The 27132-nt window shown below is 38.9% G+C and overlaps 1 protein-coding gene across 1 annotated transcript; it reads right to left on the bottom strand.

The window, feature by feature from the left end:
- On the bottom strand, nucleotides 1–26883 carry LOC140518313 (serpin A11-like). Its single transcript, XM_072630335.1, has 6 exons — nucleotides 26756–26883; nucleotides 17279–17932; nucleotides 8266–8536; nucleotides 6019–6166; nucleotides 3127–3335; nucleotides 1–317 (listed from the first exon to the last, which is right to left on the bottom strand). The coding sequence occupies exons 2-5, from the start codon at nucleotides 17919–17921 to the stop codon at nucleotides 3132–3134; spliced, it is 1266 nt and encodes a 421-aa protein (XP_072486436.1). The 5' UTR covers nucleotides 17922–17932; nucleotides 26756–26883; the 3' UTR covers nucleotides 1–317; nucleotides 3127–3131.
- Nucleotides 26884–27132: the final 249 nt, after the last annotated feature.

Raw genomic sequence — 27132 nt, 5'->3', positions numbered from 1 at the left:
TCAAATGTGGCTAAACAACAATTTATTTTGTACTTGTTCTCTTCACATTTATTTGGTATATACTTAAATATGTATGTGTTTTATTCCCTGATATGATGCAATTATCTTTGAGTGTAAGAGTTGTTTCTACATCTGTATTTCTGTTCCCATTGCTAAACACAGTTCCTGGAGGTAGTAGAAACAATAAATATTTTTGATAGATTGATTGGTCCTTATAGACAGTCAATAACTGGATTATACTTTTGATCTTCTCAGCTGGGTTAAAATATTGCATTCCAGTTGGCACCATTTCCAAGATTCCAGGATCCCCTTCCATGCTATGAGGAAAGCAAAGGAGAAAGACTTCATTGGAGATCTCTCTGCATTGAGTAGATAGATAAGGTAGCTTTGCATTTTGCAAAGTGTTGTATTTGGAATTAGAGTATTTGGGTTCTCCCAAGTAATCTGGCTTCTGCCACTTCTGCCACCTGTATGACCATAGACAAATCACTTAACCTTTATGAGTCTGAGCTTCCTTATCTGTAAAAGAGGGAGCTAGAACCAGGAATGTGTGCTGAACTTTGTGTTGTTTAACATTTTAATTATTGAGTTGAAGAAAGGTATAAGTGCTATACTCATAATATTTATAGATGCCACAAATATAGGAGGGAGATTTAACATAGTGGATAGCAGAGTCAGGATCCTAATCAATCTACAAATTAATTAAGACACATTTATAAAGTGCCTACCAAGGGCCAGGTATGGCCTAAGCACCCTGAATGCAAAGAAACATAAAAATAATCTCTGCTCACAAAAAGCATCTTGAGAAGATAGAACATTGAGCTTAATTTAATACGATGAAATTCTGCAGAGATAAAAATAAAGTTGGTGTCTAAATAAACGATTTCACAAATATTAATGGAAAGCATATAATGGCTATTCTGGAAAATACATGAAAGTGTTAGTGGACTGCAAACTCAATGAGTCAGAAGTATGATGTGGTTGCCAACACAACTAATTTGACCTTGGGCTTCATTAAGTTGGGCATAGTTTCCAGGAAATGTTGTTGTTTTTCAGTCATTTTTCAGTTGTGTCCAACTCTTCATGACTCCATTTGGGATTTTCTTAGCAAAGAAAATCAAGTGGTTTGCTATTTCCTTCTCCAACTCATTTTATAGACTGAGGAAACGCAATCAAACAGGTTAAATTACATGCCCAGGGTCACATGAGTAGCAAGGGTCTGAGGTCAGATTTGAATTTAGGAGGATGAGTCTTCCTGGCACTCTATCTCCCGTGCCACCTAGCTGTCTTCACTTCCAGGAATAGGTTATAGTCCCATTGTGCTCTATACTGACTAGAGTATTGTGTTGAGTTCTGGCCACCACAGTTAAAGAAGGACATTGACAAACTGGAAAGTGTCCAGAAGAGAGCAACCAGGCTTGTGGAGGGCCTTGAGTCTATTGACATAACCTATTTGAACCTATTCCTCAATGATTAACAAATTCCCAGCTGGTCATAACCTCCCCATCCCAGGGACTCTAACCCCTAGCTGTCAGTATTGAATCTTATTCTGTTAACCACTGCCAACTTCCATATTCTCATCTTTCTTAAGCGCTCCCCTGTGTCCCCCCGAAAGCTACCAATCTTTTCTGTTGTCTTTTTTGGATTGTTTGCCCAGTCCTGTCAATTTTGCATTCAAAACATCTTTCCCATATGCTTCCTTTCTCTCCTTTGACACTGCCATCACACTAATGCAAGCCCTCATCACCTCATGTTTGACTATAACAATAGTCTGCTGGTCGATCTCTATGCATCAGGTTTCTTCCTATTCTGGTCTATCCTCTACTTAGCTATCGAATTGATCTTCCGCAAAACCACATCTGATTATGTTCCTTACCTTCCCCCCATTAAACAAACTTCACCCCTAGGTTCAAATATAAAAGCCTCTGTTTGACATTGAAAACCTTCACAACTTGTCATCTGTTCTCCCTCACTTTTCTAGTTTTCTTACACTTGATTCTGCAATCCAATGACATTAGCCTCCTTACTGTTCTCTGAAGAAGATAGTACATCTCCCAACTGCATGCATTTTTGTGAGCTGCCATGGTACTCCACCACCCCATCTCCATTCCTGGAATTCTCTCCTTCCTCATTTCTGCTTCTTGGATTCCCTGGCTTCCTTCCAGTCCCAGTTAAAATCTGCACCTTGTACATGAAGCCTTTCCTGATCCTCCTTAATGTTAATGCCTTCCCTCTCTTGATTATCTCCAATCTATCTTGCTTGTACTTAGTTCTTTGCATGTAAACTCATCAAGAACAGGAAATTTATTTTACCTTACTTTGTATCTCCAGTGCTTAGCACAATGCTGGCATACAGTAGGAGATTAATAAATGCTTTTTGATTAGCTGACTTGCTGCATTGAAAGACCTGGGAGTGTATAGTCTGTAAAAGAGAAAACTAGGAGGGAGGATATGAGAGCTGTCTCCAAGTATTTGAATGACTGTCATGTAGAGGAAAGATTACATTTCTTTTGTTTGGTCCCATAGGGCAGAATCAGAAACAATGGATGGAAATTACAAAGAGGAAGATTTAGACTTGGTGTCAGAAAAGTCTTCCTAACAATGAGAGCTAATCAAAAGTGAAGTGGCCTGTCTAGAGAGGTAGTTGATAGGAGAGCTTCAAGCAGAAGCAGGATGATAGTTTAGTGTACATTCCTTTTTGGGCATGCTTTAGAATAGGTGATTATGGAGGTCCCTTCCAACTCTCAAATTCCATGAATCTGTGACTAGGTGGTCTTTAAGATATCTCATAATAGTGGCTGATCAATCAATAAGAATTTATTTATCTCCTACTACAAGTCAGGCTCTGTTTTAGGAGCATGGATGAATGAATGAATTAGAAATTATAAAGTGAGTAGTTCTAGGATGTGGTAGAGAAAGGGGCACAAGCAAGCTCTACAGTAATCAGACCACAAGAAGATATACTTTATGTCCATGAAACATTCAAATAATTTTTATTATTACTGTTGTTGGCATCATCCACTATTGAGACATTTCACTCCTGTCTACTTTATGTAGGAAAACCAGAGATTGAAAAAAAAACCCAGTGACTTTTCTGAAAATGGCTCCCATTCCCCTATCTCTTACCATAGTTAACTTGCAGTTGGGGTTACAATTTTTCCAAGGAAAAGCAAACTCTGGGCAGATACTTCCCAAATCAGCAGTAGGAAGGGCCTGTCAAAATGAACAGTCAATGGAGATGCTTGGCTCAGGGTCTCAGGCTGGGATAGAAAGGCGGAGGTGGCTGCAGCCTTGGTGCCTTTCTCATTCATGTCCACCGCAACTTGATGCAGCAACTGCAGGTTGGAGGAGATGAGACATAGGAGAAAACATTAAATCCTTGGCCTGTGGAATGATATGAAGTCATGATAGGAGGACTAAAATGATAAGAGGACTGAGAGCTAGAATATTCTTTGGAATTTTTTTAGTCCAATTTTCTCATTTTATAGATGAGAAAACCAAGGCTCTAACCAAGACTTGGACTTAGAAGTTTTCTATCTTTCAGTCCAATTGTCTTTACGTTCCATTGTCCTACAAAAATTAGGATAGTGATAAGAACAAGCATTCATTAAGGGCCTATTGTGTCCATAGTACTTTGCCAGTGGTCCTACAAGGTTTAGATTGCCTTGGACTTCAGGGAAATAGTAGTTTAGAAGTAATAAAAGCAGTGTCAGAAGAATTAGTCGGACCTCAGATAGACACAATATCTTGATTATCTCAGTAGGGCATGTACTTCATTATGGATATAAGACAAGGAAAGAAATGGATACTTAAAGTCTGTAGACATTATTAGAGTGATGTTGACATCTTTTTTTAAATTATTGTAGGGACAGCCTGGCTATTTTTTTTGAAAGATAGCAGGGAAATCTGATTTTGTTTTTCCCTATCCTTGAAGCAGGATGTTATAGGAGAAAGATTATACTTAGAGTTAGAGGACCTGGTTATGAAGTCTAACTCTGTCATATACTTCTTAGGAAGTGTGTCCTTGGGTAAGTCATTTAACCAATGAGCCTTAGTCTCCTTACCTTTAAAGTGAGAAGGTTGTACTAGATGATCATCAAAGTTCCTTCTCAGCTTTAAAATTCATAAAGGAAGAGGACCAGATTTCGGGTCTGGTTCAATTGAGAATTATCTGTAGTGTCTGCCTTCCTATCCTCTGCTATACTGTAACATTTGCTTTGTTCTATGGGAAAGGGTCACTTGTCATAAAGTAGCTAAGCTGGCATGGGTCTCTTACATATAAGCAGAGCTAGATATAAGTTGATACAGGAGCCCTGCCATTTACTCAGTGTTCCTTGATCTAGGAGGTTTCTGAGCAGAGCTCTCAGAAATCGTTGGTTTGAGGATATTGTAATCAGGATTCATGTTTTGGGATAGCATTTGTATTAGATAACATTTGAGATTTTCCCCAGGTATATAATTCTTTAGTAACTTCAAGTAATATACCTCGAGAATTCTGTCTTAAGCTCAATGTTCAAAGACGGATTCTTGAGACAGCATAGTTTAGGGTTAATAGCCCTGAACCAGGCAGGATGGAATGGAAAATGGTCTGGGCCAGGGATGGGGGACCTGTAGCCTTGAGGCCACATGTGACCTAAGTCCTTGGTGTAGCTTTTTGAGTAAGTTCAAGTTTTACAGAACAAATCCTTTTATCAAGGAGATTTATTCTGTGAAGTTTAGATTCAGTCAAAGGATTGTACTTGAGGACCTAAAGGACCACATGTGGCCTTAAGGCTACAAGTTCCCCATTCCTGGTCTGGGCTTTAGGTTTAAACCTTACCTCTGACACTAGCTGGATTACTTTGGGCAAGTCACCTCATTTCTATGTGAAAACTTTAATTTTTTCATCTCTATAATTAGGGAGTTGGACTAAATGACCTCAAAGATCTCTTTCACTAAAAAAAGTTTAACTTGATTAAAATTGAAATCCAATGTCTCTGACAAGATAATTTCTCAAGGCAGTTTTTAGAGGGTAAATTGGAAGCTATCTGTTCGCTTGGCCCTAGAAAGGACCATTTTGATTTCATAGATTCTTTATATGTCTATACGTATTTGTAATGGGTTTTATTTTTCTTGTCTTCTCAATGAGTAAGGGAGGGAAAAAGGGTAGAGGGAGAATTTGGAACTGAAAATAAGACAAAATGAATTTAAAAGTAAAATAAAAGATGCTCAAATGTAGGCTCAACTGAATTATTGAACTACATTTTAAATTTTATTTGCTACAGGCTACTCAGTCTTTCTAGAAGAAATAAAACATAACTAAATGAGGAATCTTGGCCTGGTGGAAAGAGGACTAGACTGGGAGTTAGAAGTTATGGGACCAAATCTCAGTTCTGACACTTAATAGCAATGTGAATTGGGAAAATGTTCTTAACTTCACTTTACTCACCTGTAAAATGAAGATGTTGAATTATCTTGGTTTTTAGGGCTACTTCCCACTCGAAAGGAATATGATTCTATGAATAAAAGAACTGGTCTCTAAAGAAGAGCTGACTTAAGGACATAAGTTATTGGATTTAGAGATGAACGAGACCTTAAAGATCTTATCCCTTTATTTTACAGTTGGAGAAACTGAGGCCCAGAGAACAGAAGTGACTTTCCTAAGGCCATGTGGGCAGAAAATAACTGGAATAAGGACTTTGGTATCTAAATGCCAAATTCAAAGTGAAGATTAGAAATTCCTGCTGGTCTCCTCTAGGATATTACAACAAAAGCAGGTAGGTGGTTTTGGGATCCCACAAGAAGAAAGAAGTCAAGGAGCAAAAGTCACTTTTGTGATGGAGTTTTCAAGTCATCCTATAGTGCTGATTGTGTAGGTAGTGTTTTATTTAGTGCCATTGAGAAGAACAAAGATGGAGGGAACCGCTGTGGCTATGGTATGAGGTCACAGATTCCAAGTAGGGGAATCTGATAGATGAAAGCTAGTCTTTCAATTGAAAGACTAAGGAAAGAAGAAACTATACACATTTATCACTTTACCTTTGAGATTGCCGGGTGTGCTTGTTCAGTAACGTTGGATAGATTGACTTCCGGAGTGAATATACTGGAAAAACCCATTTTGGGAAGTATTTCTTCCAGGCTATATGCCCCAGAAATGGAAAACTTTGGCAAGTGTAGATTTAGTAGACTTCATAGGTAAAAAGGAGAAAGAAGAAACAAATCCTGTTTGATTAATCATATCATTCCCATAGTTCTTCCCTTTCTTCCCCATTTCCTCTCTCCTTTCCTCCTTTCCCTCTTGAACTAAGGGAGATGATTTTTGAAAGTGACACTTTTAGTGAAGCTGGGAAAGAGGGGTGCCACCTACTTGAGGGTGGGGTCCAGTCAAAAGGGATTAACTAGCTAGGCACCTCTGTAACTTACATAGCACTTCTTGAAATAACAAGCTTTCCTCAGAATCCTATAACTGAGCCTATAGAATAGGAGGAGGTAAGGGAAGGTAATAAGCATTTATTTATATGATTTCTATTAGGTGTCAGGCACTGTGCCAAGAGCACTTTTCACAAATATTATCTCATTTGATCCTTACAACAACTCTGTAAATTAGGTGGTATTATTAACCCAATTTTACAGTTGAAGAAATGGAGGCAAACAGAGATTAAGTTGCTTGCCCAGGGTTACACAGCTAGTAAGTGTCTGAGGTAAAATCTGAACTCAGACCTTCCTGACCCTGGACTCAAGAGTTCTATCCATTGTACCACCTAGCTGCCTAGAATGGATGCTTAGGAGAAATCAACAGGGATATTTTCTTTATCTCTTTCCTCCACAAAACCTTACTTCATTGTCTCATTATAGTATGTATGTGAAAGCAATGCCTTTGCTGCGGGGAAGGGCCCCACCTAGGGAAAAAAAGGCAGAAAAAAGCTGAGGATAGGCTGCAGGTAAGGATTTTACGATCCACAGAAAAATGGTTCTCTTTATGTGTCGTTGTCCACTAAGGGATCCAAGTCTTCACTGGAATATTTGAGATTTAACATTTAAAAATAAGTACCATAAGTACCTAAGTACCGTAGAGTAAGAGTTTTCTGGCCACAGCAAAATCCATTTTTATGTTTAAAGGTATGTTAATCATACCTCTCTTTGTACCCCTATGCCCTGCCATGTCCTACTTGAGGCAGCTGCCTGTCTTGCCTTTCTGGGGTAATTTCATCTCCATCTGGGGACTCAAAGGTCATACTTCACATATTTGTCCAGGGGAAAAAAATGATTTGTAAAATTTCTTTCCTGAGGCACTGAGGTGGTGTAGTAGATTGAATGTTGGATTTGGCATCAGGGAGACATGTTCAAATCCTATTCCAGATATGGGCAAGTCACCAAAACTCCAAGATCCAGTTTTTTCCTCTGTAAAGTGAGGATAATAGTATCAGCTACTTCACAGGGCTCTTGGAGGGATCACACAAGATAACATATGGGAAACTACTTTGCAAACCTCCAAGAGCTCTATAAAACACTAGATCTCTGAGGTCATTCCCCACTCTAAAATTCTGTAGTTCTGTGAACTGTAGGTGCTATGCTGAGAGGAGAGGAGTTAAGTAGCAGAGAAAATGTTGACCTGGCCAGTTTTTGCATAATATTGAAAGGGAAAAATGAAGGAGTTATATCTCCAGTCCCCAGGCAGACAGAAAGCAGGGAATAGGTGAGAGTATTTATCTTATCTGTATTTTTAAAAAGAATATTGTGTTCTGCATAGTTTCAGTCTTTTAATTCATACTTTCAGAAAGTGTAATTAAACAAAGGGAACTATGTGGTGGTTGGGTATCTGTCTATGAAAGTGATTTAGCAGAGATAGTTTTTCTTTGTCGAAATGACTGGCAAAAAGAGAGCTGCAGATGGATGACTCAGTGGATAGAGTGCTGGGCCTAGAGTCAGAAAGGCCTGAATTCAAATCAGGGCTTAGACACTTATTAACTGTGTGACCCTGGGCAAGTCACTTAACCTAGGTTAAGTTTGCCTTAATCCACTGGAGGAGGAAATGACAAACCATTCCAATATCTTTGCCAAGAAAACCCCATGGAGAATATAGTCCACAGGGTCACAAAGAGTCAGATATGACTGAACAAGAACAAAACAGAGCTGCTATTTCCCTTTCCAATAGACTTGTGTAATTGGGGAAAGTTGGAATCAATAGGGAAACAAGAGATATCATTCTTCCTCACATGCCCTGTATCAGTAGCTACCAGCTAAGATAACTTAATAGGCCCTTAGAAATCCAGATACCCCAGTTACCTGGGCATTAGTAATTTGTTCCATTTTTTCAGGGTCTCTGGCTTCAGAGAATCTTCTACTTGTCTCATTTTCCCTTCATCAGGTAGAATGAGAAGGATGAGGACATCCTCAATGTATTCCATTTGGAGAACAATGCAGGCTAGCTCCTTATCATATAAAAACCGGTGTGGTGCCTTTTGGTGCATCATAGAGGGCCCAGTGATCTTCTTATTCGCAGAAGAACTCAGGTGCTTCTTAATCCAGTAGTGTTTGAAAGGGTGCATCCATTTGGCTTATGACACAGAAATAAGGAAACCAGAAGTGAGTAAAACTCAAGCTGCCACATTCAAAGATAACTTGTTAGCTGACATTCAGGGATTCATCATTGTTTTCTTTTCATCCTCTCTATAGTTAGAGGAGGTCAGAGTACAAACCTTGGCTCCACTACTTACTACCTTTGAGACCTTAGTCATGTCTTCTAACCTTGGTGAGTTTCAGTGCACTTCACTGTAAAATGAGAGAGCTCAAACAGAAAGAGAAATGAACAAAATTTTCTAAAAGACTTCTCAAATATTTTACCACAAAGGAAAGTTAGACAATATTACTTGAGGAAGGTGAAGATATTATACCTGGCTCTACAAAACACCTGGAAATGGCACAGGAATAACTCAAGAAACCTCCAGAATACCTGGAATAAAGAGCTAAGTGAAGTTGTAAAAGAGGCTCTTAAGGAAGAAGTCTAACAAAAAGGTAGAGAATTTAGAATAAAAGACAGACACTATCCATAAAAGTAGATTCTCTGAAACAGATACAGATAGAATGGGAGAACAAAATGGTAGATGTAGATGGAAAATTAATTAAACAAAATTGAAAGATAATGAAACAGTTAAGAACATGAGAATGCTATGAAATAAGTGTAGCCTTAGTTTATCTCAGGATGTGCATTTCATTTAATATGGAGGCGCCTTTGAGGGGCTTTTGGAACATATCTAGCTTGCCTGACATAGAGACTTCTGGGTCCCCTACCAGGTGTGTGTGGGTAGCCTCCTTTGATTGGTGGCTTGTGTCTTTAAAACTGGTGGAACTGAATTAATAACTCTTTCAACTACTCTCTTTTTGACCACTCCTATTTGTTGTGGCCAAAAGGTGAAGGTTCCAGTTCAACCACAAAATGGTTGTCATGAACTGAATAGGTAGGAGGAGAATCTAAAAAATGGGCCTGAAGTGTGTTTATTTCTATTCTGTGTTGTTTGTCCTTAGTTTCAAGTGCTAGGACCTGATAGGAGTTGGGATTTTGAGCCACAGTGACCTTGAAGCCAGGATTGCAGGCCGAATGGTACAGCCAGTAAGCCCATAATGGAAGCCCTGAGAAACCAGGGTGCTTGGGAGCTGAGATGGAGGTTTGGACTTAGAACTAAGACTAGACTCGGGCCCCCACATGTAACACTGGTGTGGTGGTCTCCATTGCTTAGACAGTCAAGCAGGTTAGATTTTACTCGTTCTGTGGGAATTTCTGGTACTCTAAGGGTATCAAAGAGTATCTAGGCTTTCTGAAAATTGTTTCAGTCTCCATTAATGGTATTCCCCAAGTATAAGGTCCCTTGCAATACAGTTCTATTTCACCACTGGTAAATGAGCTTTTACATAGAAATATTTACTTGAAAAGGCATAATAACAAATATGCAAACTTTCCTAACACATTGGAAATCTAATCCTCCTGTACCTCTTTGCACTATCTCAGTCTCAGGGAAGGGGAAGGGATTAGATTCATAACTTAGTTCAGTTCCTAAAGAGCCCATTCCCAGTTTTAAATCCAAAATACTCCTTTAAGTTTAGTCCTAGGTACCTTGAGAAGACAGGCTTCAAGGTTGCCATGACTGAAAGTCCTGGATCCCATGAAGATCACCTCCAGCACCTAAAACTAAGTAGGACAAACAATACAGAATGGAAACAAGCATCCACAGGTCCATTTCTTCGAATTGGAGTAAAAGAGGAAGCAGGGAAGGGAATCCTCCTTTTGGTTAAGTTCATGGAACCTACCCTGTGGGTAAACTGGAATCTTTACCCTCTACACATAGCAAATAAGGATGACTAAAAGAAGAGCAGTCAAAAGAGAGACATTGGCTTAGTCTTGCCAGTTTTAAAGATATAGACAACTAATCAAAGGAGGCTACACCCGTGTGTGGTAGGGGACCCAGAGGCCTCCATGGTAGGTAAACTAGGCGTGCCCAGAGAAACCTGAGTTATTCAAAATCAAGCTTGAAATGAAGTTGTGAAGACATGGTCTATGCCTTCCAGAATTTTTTTTGAGAAGGAAAGCTGAATAACATATTTCAATAACCCACAAAAAGATATTGTTCAGAAATATTAGAAGTAAATAGATCACTAACAAGTTTAATTCAAAAAGAAACATCATAGAAAAACTTCAACATTATGACAAGAAGGAATATATTTTGCAGGCAAAAAGTAATAAAAAACACACCAACACACCTTTAACTTTGCAAGCACAATGAATCAGAATATCAAAGAATTACTACTTGTTTAAAAGAAATTAAAGTAAAATTTAGGAATGTGATATGTCCCCTTTCCCCCAAAGGATTGGTTGATAGTCATAAAGCATCAATGAAAATATCTGGACATTCAATAAAAGGAAAAATGATAAAGTCATTTCTTCAAAAAAATTCAGAGATGAGTAGGAACTCAGTTCAGATAAGAATAAAAGATTAAGAAATGGGACTTTTGCTTAAAATGACAACATGAAGGGTAATTATGAAGTCCAAGTTTTCTACAGAAATTCCAGCAAATATCATACAATGGCCCCAGAAAGACCAAAGATAGAGAAATCCAAAAAGACTCAGAAGTGAATGCCTCCATTCAAAAGAACAATTCTCAAAAAGAGTCAGAATAGCATGGAGGGTCATAAGAAGGTTGGACTAGAGAAACCAGTACTAGTTCAACAAGCATAGAAATGACAAATGCTCATGGAAGGTTGGGCAGAAAAGCCAGCACAAGCACCAGCAACCTGACTAAAAGCCAGTGGAAAAAGGGCAGGAGAGGAGCCCTCATGAATTATACAAATGCACATGGACCCAACCAGTGACTAGAACAGTAGTGTCACCAGCCAGTGTCATTTCCAACAATCATGTGTCTGAACTAGCTGCTGATTCTGTATAAACCATGGGGAAGTAAGACAGGACTCAACTGTGGAAACCTCAGGAGCTACTTCAGGCAACAGGACCAAGTCAACGTTTGGGTACCAGTATCAGAAGAATTGTATAGAAGACTGAGATCAACATGATCTCCAATATCAAACTGGGACCCACCAGTGCTATGATAAGATACAGAAATATCTCTGGATTGAGGATCATGAAAAGAGGAGAAAGAGACCAAAAGAGACCTCAACTTATAGGAAACCCTGACAGAAGCCAAGGATTGAGGCAAAAGGTGGGACCTGATACCAGCCACCATCCAAATTAGTAGTGTAACTAACAGTTACATCCAGACCACAGAGGGAATAGGAACAAAATAGACTTCCCTAACAGTACCAGAGGGGACTGATGGGATATAAAATCCCAATCCAATGGAACTTGAAATTATGAATAATGTTTACTCATAAGAAGAAGACACTGAAGACAATGATTATGGGGTAAGAGAGGTCCAAGAGGTAAATTCAGAGGAAGGAAATTACTTCATAACAACTATAAGCAGGAGCTCAGAGGAAAAGAAAAGTTTGACCACAAAAATTACAAGAATGGCAGGAAGAAATAAAGTAAGATATAAAAGAAAATTATTCATGAAATTAGAGCTCTAAAAAAACATAGAAGAATGAAACTGAAAATGTAATACTGACCAAAAAGCGGATCCCATAAAACTGAATAAAACAGAACTCAATGACTCCATGGGACAAGAAATTTTAGAACAAAATTAAAAGATTGAACAATAGTACCTATTAGTAAAAAAAAAAAACAAACTGATTTAGGAAACACTGAGGAGAGATAATTTAGGAATCATCAGAGTTCCTAAATACAATGGCCATACAAAAAAATGGGTACAGTATTTCAAGAAATCATCAAAAGAAATTGCCCAGATCTATTAAAACCAAAAGGCAAAGGCAAAATAGAAATAATTCAATAATATATCTCCTGAAAGAAATTATCAAATGCAAACTCTCAGTAATGTTATAGACCAAATGTGGAATTTCCACATCCAGTAAAAAGTACTAGAGGAAGTTAGGAAGAATTAATCCAAGTAAGAAAGAACTATACATAGTTGGTATTGCACAAGACCTGTCAGCTATTAAGATGGAGGAGAAGAGATTTTGGAATATGATTTTCCAAAAGACAAAAACTTAAGACCAAGAATAATTTACACTATAATTTTACAGGATAAAATGGATTTTTCATAGAATGAGGAATTTTTATTCATGTAAATATGACATCTGAGAATGCAAGAGAAATTTAGAAAGGTAATTGTATTTGAGGAATTGAAGGGGACTAAATGATGATAAAGTGCTTATATTCTAATATGGATAAAAGGAAGTGTATTTTGATAATTATAATGTCCTCATGGGTCACAGAGAAATAAGACAAAGATGATAAAAGCCTACCATATATTGTTAGTTGTAAGAAAGGAAAGAAAAGGAGAAAAAAATAGGGAAAGAAATGAGGAATAAAGGGTATTTAATCTAAATGAGTAAATGAGATGAAAGAGAAAGAATGTACAAATATGGAGGAAGTCATAGAAGGAGTCACTATTACATGACTTTCACTTTTATCACCAGATAGAGGAGGAATGAATGTACACAGGCACGCATGTGCACGCACACACACACACACACACACACACACACACACACACAGTTTGGTATAGAAGTCTATTCCTCTTAATGGGGAAATAGGCAGGGAATTGGAAAGGGGAAGAGGGTGAAAGAGAGAGAGTAGACTTAGGAAGAGAACAGTCACAAGCAACTGTAGAGGGGTTAATTAAAAAGGGATGAATAGAGATTGTCATTGTTAACCACATTTCTTTTTCCTCAATCTTTGTTTTTGTAAGGGGGGGGAGAAAAATAGGAAAAATTACAAGATGCATGGATGGTAGGCTGAGAAAATGACAAGGGTTGGAAAATGGAATATTTGGTTTGTAGAACAGCAAGGAGTTTAGTGTCACTGGATCAAAAAATACCTGAGGGTGAGTAAAGTGTAAGAAAATTGGAAAAGGGGAAGGGGACAGTTAATGAAGGGCTTTAAATACCAACAGAGGATTTTATATTTGATCTTGGGAGTGATATGGAGTCACCTAAATTTATTGAGCAGTAGAGTGATATGGCCAGACTTGTGTTTTTGAAAGGTCACTTTGACAGCTGAGTGGAGGATGAACTGAACCAATTAGAGAGCTACTGCAATATTCCATTTGTAATGTGAAGGAGGTCTGCACCAGCATGGTGGCAGTGTCAGAAGAGAGAAGGGTTCATATATAAGAGATTTTACAATGATATAATGGACAGGGCTCCACAACAGAGTAGACATAGAGAGAAGTGAGAGACAGTGAGGAGTCAAGGATGATATTTAGGTTGAGTCTGGGTGACTGAGAGGATGGTCATAACTTTGACAGTAATAGGAAGTTCAGGAGAAGGTTCTGGGGAAAAAGACAATGAATTCAGTTTTGGACATGTTGAGTTTTAGGTACTTAGATACTTTTTAGGTACTCATGGGACATCCAGGGTGAGATGTTCATCAGACAGTTGGAGATGTGAGGTTGGAGGTCAGCAGAGAGGTTAGGGGTAGATAAGTAGATGTGAGAATCATCATTAGAGAGGTAATAACTGAATCATGGGAGTTTAAGAGATCACCAAGTGACCACTGAGTGGCAATCATGGTTAACAGGTATGACTTGGACAAAGATTCAGCAAAGGAGACTGAGAATGAGTGGTCAGATAAGTTGGAGGAGAACCAGGGGAGTAGAGTCATGGAAAATGAGAAAGTAAAGAATATCAGGGAGGAGGATGACAGTGCCAAAAGCTGAATAAAATTTCAGAAAAATGAGGATTGGGAAAAGGCCACTAGATTGGGAAAAAATCACTGGTACCTTTGGGGAGAGAAGTTTGGGATGAAGGATAGGATTGGAAGCTGGAAGAGGAATGAAGGAAGCTGATGGTTAGGGAAATCCAGAGCTGAGAGTTGGCAGGGCAAAATTGGTGATAGGGTAAGAGGGTAAGAGATTCAAGAGAAGAAGTGGAGTGTTGAACTGCTTCTCTAAGGGGACAACTGGAAAAGTAGGAGAGTGTAGCCAGTGCAGAAGTGATGGCCTGGGAAAGAACTGAGGGGTTGAAAGACTGAAGGTCACAATGAAGACAAAGAACATGTTTTGTGCTTGTAAGAAAGAGAAGTTGAGGGACAAAAGATTGTAATCATATAAAAGAATTTCAGAGTTTATCACCATGGAAGTCGAATATTTATGGATGATGCCAAGATCAAGGCTCTGATCATCTTTGTGTGTAGTTGTGGTGGGATGTAAGAGTAGTTCATGAGAAATAAGCAAGTTGAGAAACCATGAAGTTAGGACATTTGAAGGAGCATCAATATGTATGTTGAAATCACCCTCCTCCTTGATACTCTCTTCTCTCTCATTTTTCGTGAAATTACTCTCCTGGTTCCAACTTATCCCACCACTCATTCTCAGCCTCCTTTCCTGAATCTTTGTCCAAGTCATACCTGTTAACCATGAGAACCCCCTTGGTGATCACATGGTGATCCATTGAATCCATCGATTCAATTATCTCCTTATCTCAAATCTACTTATCTACTCCTAACCTCTCTCCTGACCTCTGAACTCACATCTCCAACTTCATGATGGACAGTATGAAGGTGAGATTAAAGGAGAGAAAGAGCTAGATACTGAACTCATTGAGGAAAGAAGCAAGGTGATTTGAAGGTCAGTAGACAACAGCTACCAGAATTTTGATTGAATGGAACATATGGATTGAGTCAACTTCACAAGAGGAGAGATTACTGAGTAAAGGAGGTAGAGAGCCTGGAAGTAGTGATCATGAACAAGGGTTGCCTGGGGTAAGTAAGATGATCTCTCCTTGCTTGACCAATGAGACAAAGAAATGAGTGAAGGTGCTACCAGTGTTGGCAAGGGTGGCCAGGGAAGCTGTGTCATCAAAGCTAGGTCTCAGGGACAGCCAGAAGATTAAAGGATTGGGAAGGGAAAAGATTTAAGATGAAACAAGTACGTTAGCTACTGGGTGTGTGCTTCAGAGAGCACAGTAGAAGGGGTGGGTAGATTTATAGTGAGACATGGGCTTTGTGTTGAGGAGGATAAAAATAAGAGCACAGGCAGTGGAAGACAGAGAATGGAATTGGTGATGCATGACAATGTGGAAGTTTGTTAATTATTGAGGAATGTGTTCAGAAGGATTATCAGCATCATTAGGAGTTTGACCTCAGGACAGTGTCCTCTCAAGATGTTAGACAGCTCAGGCGAAAATAGTGATGAGAATTGATGGAATAATATTTGTCTCCTATACTTGCAGGCAGGCCAAGCCCAGAGATAGGTAGAGGAATCAGGAAGGTATGGCTTCTCTTTGTCCTGTGTTTGCAGGAAGAGATGATTGACAGAAAGTGAGTTCCCTTTTAAGTGAGAAGAGACTGGTAGCCAATGGAATGGAATCTCTCTGACCCCTGCAAGAGGAAAGTGACCAGATCAGGTGATCTTTGTAGGGTGGAATGGTTTCCATCCAACTCCCATCTTCACAACATCTCTCAATATATCCCTTTATCACCATTCACACAGTGGCCACCCTTCTATAGGCCCTCATCACCTCATATCTGGTCGATTGCAAAAGCTTCTGGTTGGTTGACTTACCTCAGGTCTCTCCCTTATTTCAATCCAGCCTCCACTTAGCTACCAAAGTGATTTTCCTAAAGTTCCCATTGGACCATAAAGGGACTCCTCCTCTGTTTAGTGGTTTTCTATTACCTCCAGAATCAAACATAAAATCTTGTTTGGCTTTCAAAGCCCTTTGTGACTTGTCCCCTTTCTGTCTTCTCAGTGTTCTCAGTATTCTCCCTTTCACAAATTGTTGGCCACTTTAATTTCAGGAGTTAATTCGAAAAAACATTATAATGATCATTAGCTTTGGAAACTTTAGTGATAAACTTGTCCAATATTCTTATTTTGTTGATAAGGAAATTACAGTCCAGAGAAGTTAAAAGTCACTCAGTAATTAGCAAAGAATGAATTTGAACCCAGGCCTCCCTGGCTCAAAATCCAAGGCCTTTTCTACCATGGTCCAGGTCATAGTGTCCCCATTTGTACAATGAAAAGCTTGTACTTGGTGATTTCTAAAGTTCCTTCTAGCTCTAAACTATGAGTTAAAAAAAATCCTGTAATTATGGTTTGTTTCTTATGGGGGAATGACTAAAATTTCTGCATCTCACTCAAGTAATCCTTGGGCTGCACAAAAGTGAGGGAAGGGGGTTTCTTCTTCAGATTTATTCAATTGTGGTTGAACTGGTTGAGATGAATCTCTGAGGTCCTTAGCAACTCTGGAACTCCCTTATTCTATGCGAACTAAAGAGAGCCCAAGACATTTGCAAGTTTTGAAAGAGATACTGTCTTTAAATCACTGAGTAAAGGTCAAAACCTTAGATGTGGCTCCAAGTTCCCATCAAGTGACTGGATTCATTTTGGATCAAAGGAGCCAAATTTTTGCTTCCTTTAGAGTACATGAATAACTGAAACATGAAGCAGTGTTGGAAATGGGATTCAAACCCAGTTTTCCCAACTCCAAATACAGAACTTTTTCTATTCCATTATCACAGCTGCCTATTTTATATAAGCTATTTTCCCTGCCTCACCTGATGGTAGTGGGATGCATAGGGAACAAGACCAAGGTGGGCATCACTTGGAAGGAGATAGAAACAGATTCATTCATCAAGTGGAGGTTTCACTGTATGATCTCTCAGATCCTTCCAAAACTGAGGTCCTGTGACTCTATGGAATAGAGATCTATTTAAATAAGAACACTCACCTTTAAAAAATATAGAATTCACAAGCATCATTACAGTGTCCTGATTGAAGTCTTGAAGAAATTCTCTAGTTTTCCCATAGACTTGGTTCTCTATGTATTTGATAATCTGTCTCCTGGTTGAGAAAAAATTAGTGAAGTTGATGGCAAAAGGTGCGGCTTCATAAAATTCCTTGATACTATGCCATTCATGAAGTGGTTTTAGCTGCTTATCCAAGATCATGAAACTTCCTACCTTCAGTTCATGTTTTTTGTTGTTCAGGTTTAGCTTATGGATGAGATGCTGGAAACTCTTGTAGATTTCAGACTCAGGTATCTCTGTGAGGTTGAAGCCCAAACCCTCTAGGATCTGAGTCCTAACTGTAGTTTGTGTCCCAAGGGACAACATGGCCAGAGCCATGGAGATGCTCACAGGGGAGAAGAAAATGTTCTCACTGGGGGCTGCCAAAGTTAATTCCTTGTACAAGCGCAGGGCAAAAATGGTATTGCTAGTGGATATTTTATGGCATGGTAGAGATGTTTCTGAGTGTGTTTCATCCTGTAAGTAGAACTCTGTCTTATTATTTCCATCACAGTCAGAAAGAGGATGACAGTGGACAACAGCCAGCATCCCAACCACCAGCATCCACTTACAAGTAGGCTCCATATCCAATGGTTCTGAAAACAATGGAGAGTGATCAAGTCAGTAATACCTTCTTCTAAAACTTTCAGTGACTCCTCCTTGCCTCCACAATGAAACCCAAACTTCTAATATGTAAGGCTCTCTATAGTCAGGTCTCAACCAACTTTCCATCCTTAGTTTCTGTATTTTCCTTAGTATGATCTTAGTTTGATCTTGCTAAACTCATATAGTCACTCCCCTCAACATAACTTGCATGTTTCCCCATTCTTGAGGCTTTGCTCACACTGCTTTTCTTATTTGAAATGCTCTCCTGCCTCCCCTCCTTCTATCTGAAAAAAGCCTTCTTCTCCTTCCATGCCCAGCTCTAGTCCTACGTGCCTCACAAAACCCTCCATGATCACCCTATCCAGAAATGCTCTCTCACCGTAACCAAAGCTAACTGAACTCCCAGAGCTTCTGTTCATCCTGTTCAAATAGCACTTACATACCATATGTTGTTTCTTATTGCAGCCATTGACTGCACTGATATACATGTTATTTCTCCTATCAGGAGAGAGCATGAAGGCATGGCACCTGTCAGAGTCCCTGTAACCTTTGCTCTGTTCAGCTGCAGTTTCCTCATCTTTTTCCCCGTAGGCCGTGCTAGTGTTTTGAGCTTCTTTTTATGTGTTTGTCTTCTCCTCTTAGAATATAAATTTTTTGAAAGCAGAGACTGTCTTGTTGTTGTTTAGTCATTTAAATTATGTCCAACTCTTTGTGAGTTTGAGATTTTCTTGGCTAGGATACTGAAATGGCTTGCCATTTCCTTCTCCAGGTAATTTTACAGATAAGAAAACTGAGTCAAACAGGGTTAAGTGACTTTACCAGGGTCACACAGCTACTAAATGTCTGAGGCCAGATTTGAACTCAGAAAGTTGAGTTTTTCTGACTCTAGGTCTGGAGTTCTATCCCATATACCACCTAGCTACCCAGAGACTATCTTCCTTCCTTCCTTCCTCCCACTCTCCTTTCTTTCTTTCTTTCTTTCTTTCTTTCTTTCTTTCTTTCTTTCTTTCTTTCTTTCTTTCTTTCTTTCTTTCTTTCTCTCTCTTTCTCTCTTTCTTTCTTCCTTCCTTCCTTCCTTCCTTCCTTCCTTCCTTCCTTCCTTCCTTCCTTCCTTCCTTCCTTCCTTCCTTCCTTTCTTCCTTCCTTCCTTCCTTTCTTGCTTTCCTTATCTGTGATTTACATATAGAACCAAAAGATCCTGAGAGCAAGGCCTTAATGGCTTTCCTTGATTTAGCACATAGTCTTGGGGTATGATTTTTGGTTAATATATGATATAGTTTGCAAATTATGCTACTTTTGTTCTTTCAGATGGTCTGTATGTGACTTCTAGGTTCCCCTTTGCACTTTTACTTCTTGCCACTGTTACTTTATATTAACAGTGATTACTTATAAACTTGCCATACTGATTAGAAGAGGGTGGTTAGGGAAACTAGAACAAGATACAAATTTAACACAATCCACCTTGTAGTCCCCTGACCACAACTATATGCTACCATGTTTATGCAATAACCTAAACAAGATCATAGCAAGCATAATAATCACTAAAACCTCAAAGAATCCTGCCCAGTTGCTTAGAAAAATCCAGGAGAAAAGATCAGTGAAAACAGCCATAGGCACACAGAGATGTTCCTGATCTCTGGGATGAGGCAACAACAGTTCTTTGTGTTTCTCATATGGTGTGTGATGAGGGCTATTTTTCCTGAGGGATCAATTCACCTGCAACAGGAGTTTATGAAACCACAGATTCTTCCCTGACTGGCTAAAAGGAACCAAAGTCCAGCTGATGATCCATCACTATAGCTCCCAAAGTATGTTATCCTTCAACCAATTTGTCAAGTTCTCTGACAGTATCTTTCATTTGGTCCTTTAATTTGGTTCTGCAATAGCCATCTGTTCATCCTTCAGCTTCCTATGAGCCTTTTCTCCTGCATTTCCTCAGGTTACAAGTCCAGTAAGGACCACTAGACCAATCAGGATATGTACCATTGCCTTCTGGTCATGGTGTAAAATTCCTGGGAGTCTAGTGGGTATTGTTGGGGCAACCTTGTAGAAGAGGAGGTCCAACCCCATGATAGTTAGGGTGCATATCAAATTAAGCAAGAAAGGTATTTGACTGTAGGTGTGGTACTGGAGAACTGGTGATTCACATGTCCACTGCATTCCTTCTGGGGCTGCAACTTGGGTTGAATTTATCCAGGTGACTGCTGTGGTGTTGAAGCCTTCTGACTCAGTCCAGGTTTAATCATTGGGGGCACATATCTTCATCTGGAGCCATCCTATGAGGGCAGTACCTGAATAATTTGTGATACCCACTGGTACTGTCAAGAATGTCACACAGAGCCCTGTGCTGTTAGGCTGAAACAGCCCATGGGCAATGGCTGACTGAAAACTGAAAGGTGTTTTCCCCTCATCTGGTTTCGAAACTTTAGTGACTTTAGGTGTGCAGGAGTCAGCTGTGGGGGTGAAAGACCCTCCCCCCAAATTCTGGTGGGTTGCAGCATACCAAGCATTGGGTGAGGTTCTGTGCAGAAACAGTGGCTTTGGCCATTGCCATATGGAGATGGCTTTTAGATAAGTAGCCCCTATATCAGACCAGCCAGATAGAGGGCAGTCCAGTTTTCTCAGGACATTATTGTAAGACAAGTTCAGCAAAGTTCAAGAGAACTGACACAGTTGGGATTTTGCATGATCTGGCTGTCACTATGAGGTATTTCCTAAATTTTTCTAGGAATATGAAGGTGGCCAGGAAAGGGGAAGTACATGAGTCTGGATGGTGCCCACATTGCAACTGGACAGAGTAGAGTGCTAATTGATTAAGACAGGGCAATTCAGGTAGAATAAGCCTAAAGGGTCTCAGTGAATGTTTCCGTTTTCCCAAGGCTGAGATGACTAGAAGTATGGATGCAGTTATGACTGCTCTCTTTACCAGTGATTGGGATCCTGCAAAGACAGAACTTCTGACTAGCAGTCTTGAAGGATGGCCCTATAGGTTTTGGTAGATCCTGGGACCTGACCCTAAGTTCTAGGTGGTCCCTTGGCCCTATACCTGGAGGACTTCCAGATTGGTTGAGGAGTTCTGGGGTTGCTGGATAGGGGAGCAGAAATTTAGTGGACAAAAAGTTAATATGGATCAAAAGTGTGATATGTCAACCGAAAGAGCTAATACAATTTTTGACTGTTTTAAGAGAGACATAGCATCTAGAACTGAGAGCAGAGACTGTCTTTTGATTCTTTTTGTATCCTTAGCGCTTAGCACAGTGCCTGGAACATAGTAGATGCTTAACAAATGTTTATTAATTCATTGGTTTATTGACTAGGTGACAATTCTCTCCCTTGATCAAACCATTTGTAGATTATTATTTTTAGTACTAGGCACTACATTTCACCCATGAGCTAGTTTTTCTTCCCTGACGTAAGCTGACAATCATGCTGGCAGTGTTAATACGAAATCTTGTATATGATAAAACAACATGCATATGAATATGTATCTAATCAGCATATAGTATTGCTTTCTACAAGATCAAATGAGATAATAATTGCAAAGATTTTAGCACAGTGCACAAGAAAGTGTTATATAAATGTTTACTACTACTACTACTACTACCACCACCACCACCACCACAACCACCACCACCATTACTACTACTACTACTACTACTGCTGCTACTACTACTAGTACTGCAAAGTTTGGAGGTTTAGTGTAGGAAGAAAAAATGAAAGGAAGAAATTCTCATTCTTACTCTTTTTTATCATCCCTTCCCCATTCCTCACCCTTGCCAGGAATATGGGTTAGTTAAGTTCTTTCCAGACTACAACTTTCTCCTCTCACTGAGAATCTCAATAGGTGTGACTTTTTCTTGGTCTACATCTGTATTCTGTCCTTCTCTTTATGGAGCAGAAGCTTCTATGACATACTTAGTCTGTCACCTCAATCTGGCCAACCAATTACTCCATTAGCCTACGGGTACATAGTCATGTTCTTTGTCTAATTTTTGCTGTTTATTAAAATAAAAAAATTAAAACATTCTCATCTCAATCAGTTAAGCTCCTAACTTGGGAAGAAAATCCTAGCATTTTGATCAGAAGCTCAAAACTCTGTCCTATTCAGTCCTGAGTATACCAAGCTATTCACCAGTGTCTTCCATTTTTCTCACTTTCTATATAAATAATAAATAGAGATGAGCTCTGAATCATGTCTGTCAGTTATGGGTCATATCTATTTAACTATGACTATAGGAGATAGAAATCGGAACTAGAAACAGCTTAAAGAAGTAAAGAAAATTGTGTGGAGAGTTCTCATGACAGAGAGACACAGGGGAAGAAGTTAAGCCTTTACTATCCTTTTATAGATTCCCAAAGAGCAACCAATACCAGTAAAGTCAGCCCCTTCAAGTCACAAAACTCCTCTCTTCCCTCCTTCCTTCCAACAAGTTCCCTATTTTATAGAGTGGAGGCTTGCCTGCTAGAACCATGCCTGAACTGCTCAGACTCTAGTTTCAGAACTCACATCATGAAGTGACTATTAAAGGTTTAGAGACTTCTCTCTCTCTTTCCCACAACCACTGTGAGGTAGCTACCATCCTAGCCACTACCGCAAAACCAGCCCATGGGTACTGCACTGCTGTACTCATCCTTGCTATCCCAGTGGTTGCTCCTGCAGCCGTCTTTGGAATTTAATTTCACTTCTAACTGCTCTGACTAATCAACCTCTCTTCTAGAATTTTCTTCTTAGATTGTAATATAGGAGGTTTCATTCAGACATATGGAACTTCTAATCCTGTCATTCATTTATCTCTGCCTCTAAGTATCAGGCTAGAATCTATAAATATATGTATCATGTGTAATGCCCATTAACTTCTAATATTCATGAAATAAACTAATGAGCAGATGCTATTTGTGATAAGCCTTCTGTTTTCACCATAATGACGTATTTAACTATTTTTGCAAGTATATTTTAAGTCACCAAAAGTATGACCAAATGACCATCAACCTTGAAAATAAAGGCATAAACAAAGGCAAAATTTATTGATTTCCCAGTCTATTTTATGTACTGTGAAGTATCTATTGAAGATGACCAAGAGTCAAAAAATTAAGTGAAGAACTGAAATGTCCATCCGGGTACTGTTGGTTAGAGTAGTGGTTCTGTATTGAGTAAAATTTAGCCTGATGTCCAAAGTCCTCCATAATCTAGTGCCACCTTCTCTTTTGTGGAGAATGATTACTTGTATTATTGACCTCTGAGTTGGTTCAAAAAACTCTAACGCTATATTACATCTATATGGTAGTCATTTGCTACCTATCTTGAATTTTGCTTTTCTGCTTGAGTTTCTGATGAGTTAGCTTCTCTTTTTTGATGGCTTTCTCATTAGAGGTAGGTAGGACGTGTCATTTTTGTGGAGCTAATGTCTGGCCCCTTTCAGCAGGTGTCTGTGTAAAACCAGCTAGAAAGAATTTCACCTTCAAATTGTGAGAAAGCTCTGGGCCCAGAATTACAGTTTCCGTTAGGATTGCACCAAGCTTTATTAAGAAACAACTTCCTCTCCACACTGCTCCTTCTCAGTTTCCTTTGATGGATATTCATTCAGGCCATGCCCACTAACTTTGACTGTCTTCTAAGGCTCTGTCCTGGGCCTTTTTCTCCATCTATACTGTCTCTTGGTGGTTTCATCCATCCTCATGGATTCAATCTCTATGAAGAAGATTCTCAGACATATTTATCTAATCTTAACTTTTCTCTTGATCTTTAGTCTCACATTTTCAACTACTTATTGAACATCTTAAACTATATTTTCTATAGATACCTCAAACACAACATACAGGCATATCTCAGAGATTTTGAAGGTTTGGTTCCAGATCATCACAATAAAGTGAATGTTATAATAAAGTGAGTCACATTAAGTTTTTGGTTTCTCAATGCATATGAAAGTTAGGTTTACACTATACTGTCATCTATTAAATGTGCAATAGTATTATGTCTAAAAAAATGTACGTACCTTAATTTAAAAATACTTTATTGATAAAAATAAATGTTCATCATCATCTGCACCTTCAGGGAGTCATAATCTTTTTTGCTGGTGGAGGATCTTGCTTTGATGTTGATGGCTGCTGACCAATTAGGGTGGTGCTTGCTAAAGGTTTGGATGACTGTGGCATTTTCTTAGTGTAAGACAACAATAAAGTTTGCCACATTGATTGAATTTTCCTTTCACTTGAACACTTAGATACTATTGTAAGGTTATTATTTGGCTTAATTTGAATATTATTGTATCTCAAGGAATAGGGAAACCCAAGAAAAGAGGGATGGGAACTATGGTGAAGCAGTCAGAACACTTAAGTTTGATTAAGTTTGCTACCGTATGTGGGCATAGTTCTTGGAACCCTGAATAATTACAATAGTAATACCAAAGATTACTAGTGACAAATTACCATAACAAATATAGTAATAAAGAAAAAGTTTGAAATATTGTGAGAATTGCCAAAATGTGACACAGAGACATGATGTGAGCACATACTGTTGCAAAAATAGTGCAGATAGATTTGCTTGCTGCAAGGTTGCCACAGATCTTCAGTTTGTAAAAAAAACCAAAACAACAACCCAAAATATCTGTTAAGTTCAATAAAGTAAAGTATAATAAAATGAGATATGCTTGCTTACAAAACTCAACTCAATATCTTTCCCCCAAAACTCTCCCCTATTCCAAACTCCCCTGTTAAGGTACTGCCTGTCAAAGGTACTACCATTCTTTCAGTCACGTAGGCTCCTGAACTAGATGCCTTCCTCAGCTTCTTACTCTCTCTTACCCCCCAATCCAATTGATTGCCAAGTATTGTTGATTGTACCGTTATAGCATTTCTCCTGTATTTCCCCTTTTTTCCTCTATATTACATCACCCTAGTACAGACTCTTATCACCTCACACCTATAGTATTGCAATAGTCTTCTGGTTGGTTTCCCTTTCTCGTCTCTCCCCACTCTATTCTGTCCTCTACTCAGCTATTAAATTGATCTTTCTAAATTGCAAGTCTGACCATGTCACTCTCCCTGGCCCTCTCTAATTTAATGAACTCCAGTGTCTCCTTATTTCCTCTAAAATTAGATATAAAATTCTACATTTGGCTTTTAAATGACCTTCAATACCCGCTCTCTTCCTACTTTTCCAATCATTTTGCTTCCCTCTACACATACTGTACAATCCAATGATCCTGCCCTCTTTACGATTTCTCATATACCACATTCCATCTCTCAAGTCCAATTATCACTGGCTATCCTTCATGCCTTGAAATCTTTCCTTCCTCATCTCTGTCTCCTGGCTTCTCTGGATTCCTTCAAGCCTCAAATAAAGTTTCACCTTCTACAAGAAGCCTTTCCCAGTCCTATTTAATCACAATGACTTCTCTTTGAGATTATCTTCAGTTTACCCTATACATACATATATCTTATTTGTCCATAGTTACTTGAATATTTTTGTAAAATATGTCAAGTTGTAAGTAAAAGCCATATATGATTGCAAGGAAAATATTACCAAGAAAGTGTGCATAGACTATATGTTTGACTACTAGCCAGTTTGAATTAAAATGACAATTTAAGCATAAATAAACTCTAATTTTTGGCACTCATTAATGAGGAAAGATAAAAGTGACAGCTGTCTCCAAGTTCATAAAGTATTCCAAGATTGACAGGAGATTAGACTTGTTTCACTTGGCTCCAGAGGGAAGAAATAGGAGTTATAGGTAGGAGTTGTAGAAAGGGTAGATTTAGGCTCAATGTTAGGAAAACTTTCCTAAGAAATAGAACTATTCTGAATCGGAATGCATCACCTTGGGAGGAAGTTGATTGTCCCTTCTTGGAGATCTTCAAGTGAAGACTGGATTACCAGTTATTGGGAAGTTTGGAAAGAGAACTTTTGGTTAGGTATGTGTTGGGCTGAATGGGATCTGAGGTCTCTAAAAAATCAGAATCTGAGATTGTGGCTCAGCTACTTGTCTATCAGTGTGGTTTTAGGTAAGTCAATTTATTTGTCTGCTCCTTAGTTTCTTTATTTCTAAAATGTAGAAGTTGGACTCATGCTTGGACATTTTTAAAGCCATCAATCTTGTGATGTCAGTGTTTCATGATCACATGGTTTATAGATCATAATAAAGAGCAATGAGAGCCAGCATGCTATAGTGGATAAAGGCTGGCCTCAGAGTCCGAATGACTTGAGATTATCTCCCACCCTGGCATAGACTGGCCTTGTGACCCTGAATGAGTTACTCAACCTTTCAATATCTAAGACAATAACCTGTGGAATTTTGCAGATCTGCATTAATAAAAGAAAGTTTCCTGGCTAAGAAGGTGTCAGTGTTGACAAAAATTAGCAGTCCAGAAAAAAAGAAAAATAGACTTAAAAAAAAAGCTGGAAAAGAGTTTCAAATGTCTTCAGAAAATAGCAGTTTTCCTAACTAGTTAATGGTAAACTTTAGGTTCATCTTTCTTTGGGTGAGGTTTTATTTCATCTGATTCAATGCTCATTGATAAGGAATGTCTTAGGAAAAAACCTAATGCAATACTGCTTTTCCAAACATAACACTTTCTTTTTCTTTTTTAGCCCTTAGTCCTAAACTGCAAGAAGTGAATTAATTTTGTTTCCCACCCTCTCAGATACTATTTCAAAAGTTACAGACCATGGTGAGAGATTTTCCCACTTCAGAATGTGGAAGGACTACATTCCTACTTTAGGAGACTTCCAAACTCTGTTCATCTGAGAAAGAGAAATCAAGATAACATCAGCCAGACATATTCATGTAAGGTTTCCAAAGTAAAGCTGTACTTACAGGACTGTTCCAAAGAGTCTGCCCAGGGCTTCAGGTCTGCATTTTCTTTTACTTACTGAGAAAACAGCTTTTGGAAATCAGAGGGAGCCCAGTCAATATTTGCCAGGTCATTTCCTGGAACCTGTTTTCAGTCAAGGCTAACAACAAACAGAGAAATTTTTTCTAAACCCCCCCCCCCCCCCCCCAAGCAAACAAACATTCAGATGATGAACAAAACACAGGAACAGCTTTTCTCTTTTTTCCTATTCTTTATGTAGCAACATATGGAAGCACCATTCCAAGGGAACGAAGTACAGGTCCTGCTCAGATTTGGCTTACAGAATGTTGTTATTCCAGGTTTCTTATTCACCGCTTTTAGAAAACTCAAAAGATCAGCT

The sequence above is a fragment of the Notamacropus eugenii genome, chromosome 1 (genome assembly GCF_028372415.1).
Source record: "Notamacropus eugenii isolate mMacEug1 chromosome 1, mMacEug1.pri_v2, whole genome shotgun sequence".
Lineage (NCBI taxonomy): Eukaryota > Metazoa > Chordata > Mammalia > Diprotodontia > Macropodidae > Notamacropus > Notamacropus eugenii.
Note: the sequence above shows the minus strand (reverse complement) of the source record. Positions and strands in the feature narration are given on the sequence as shown.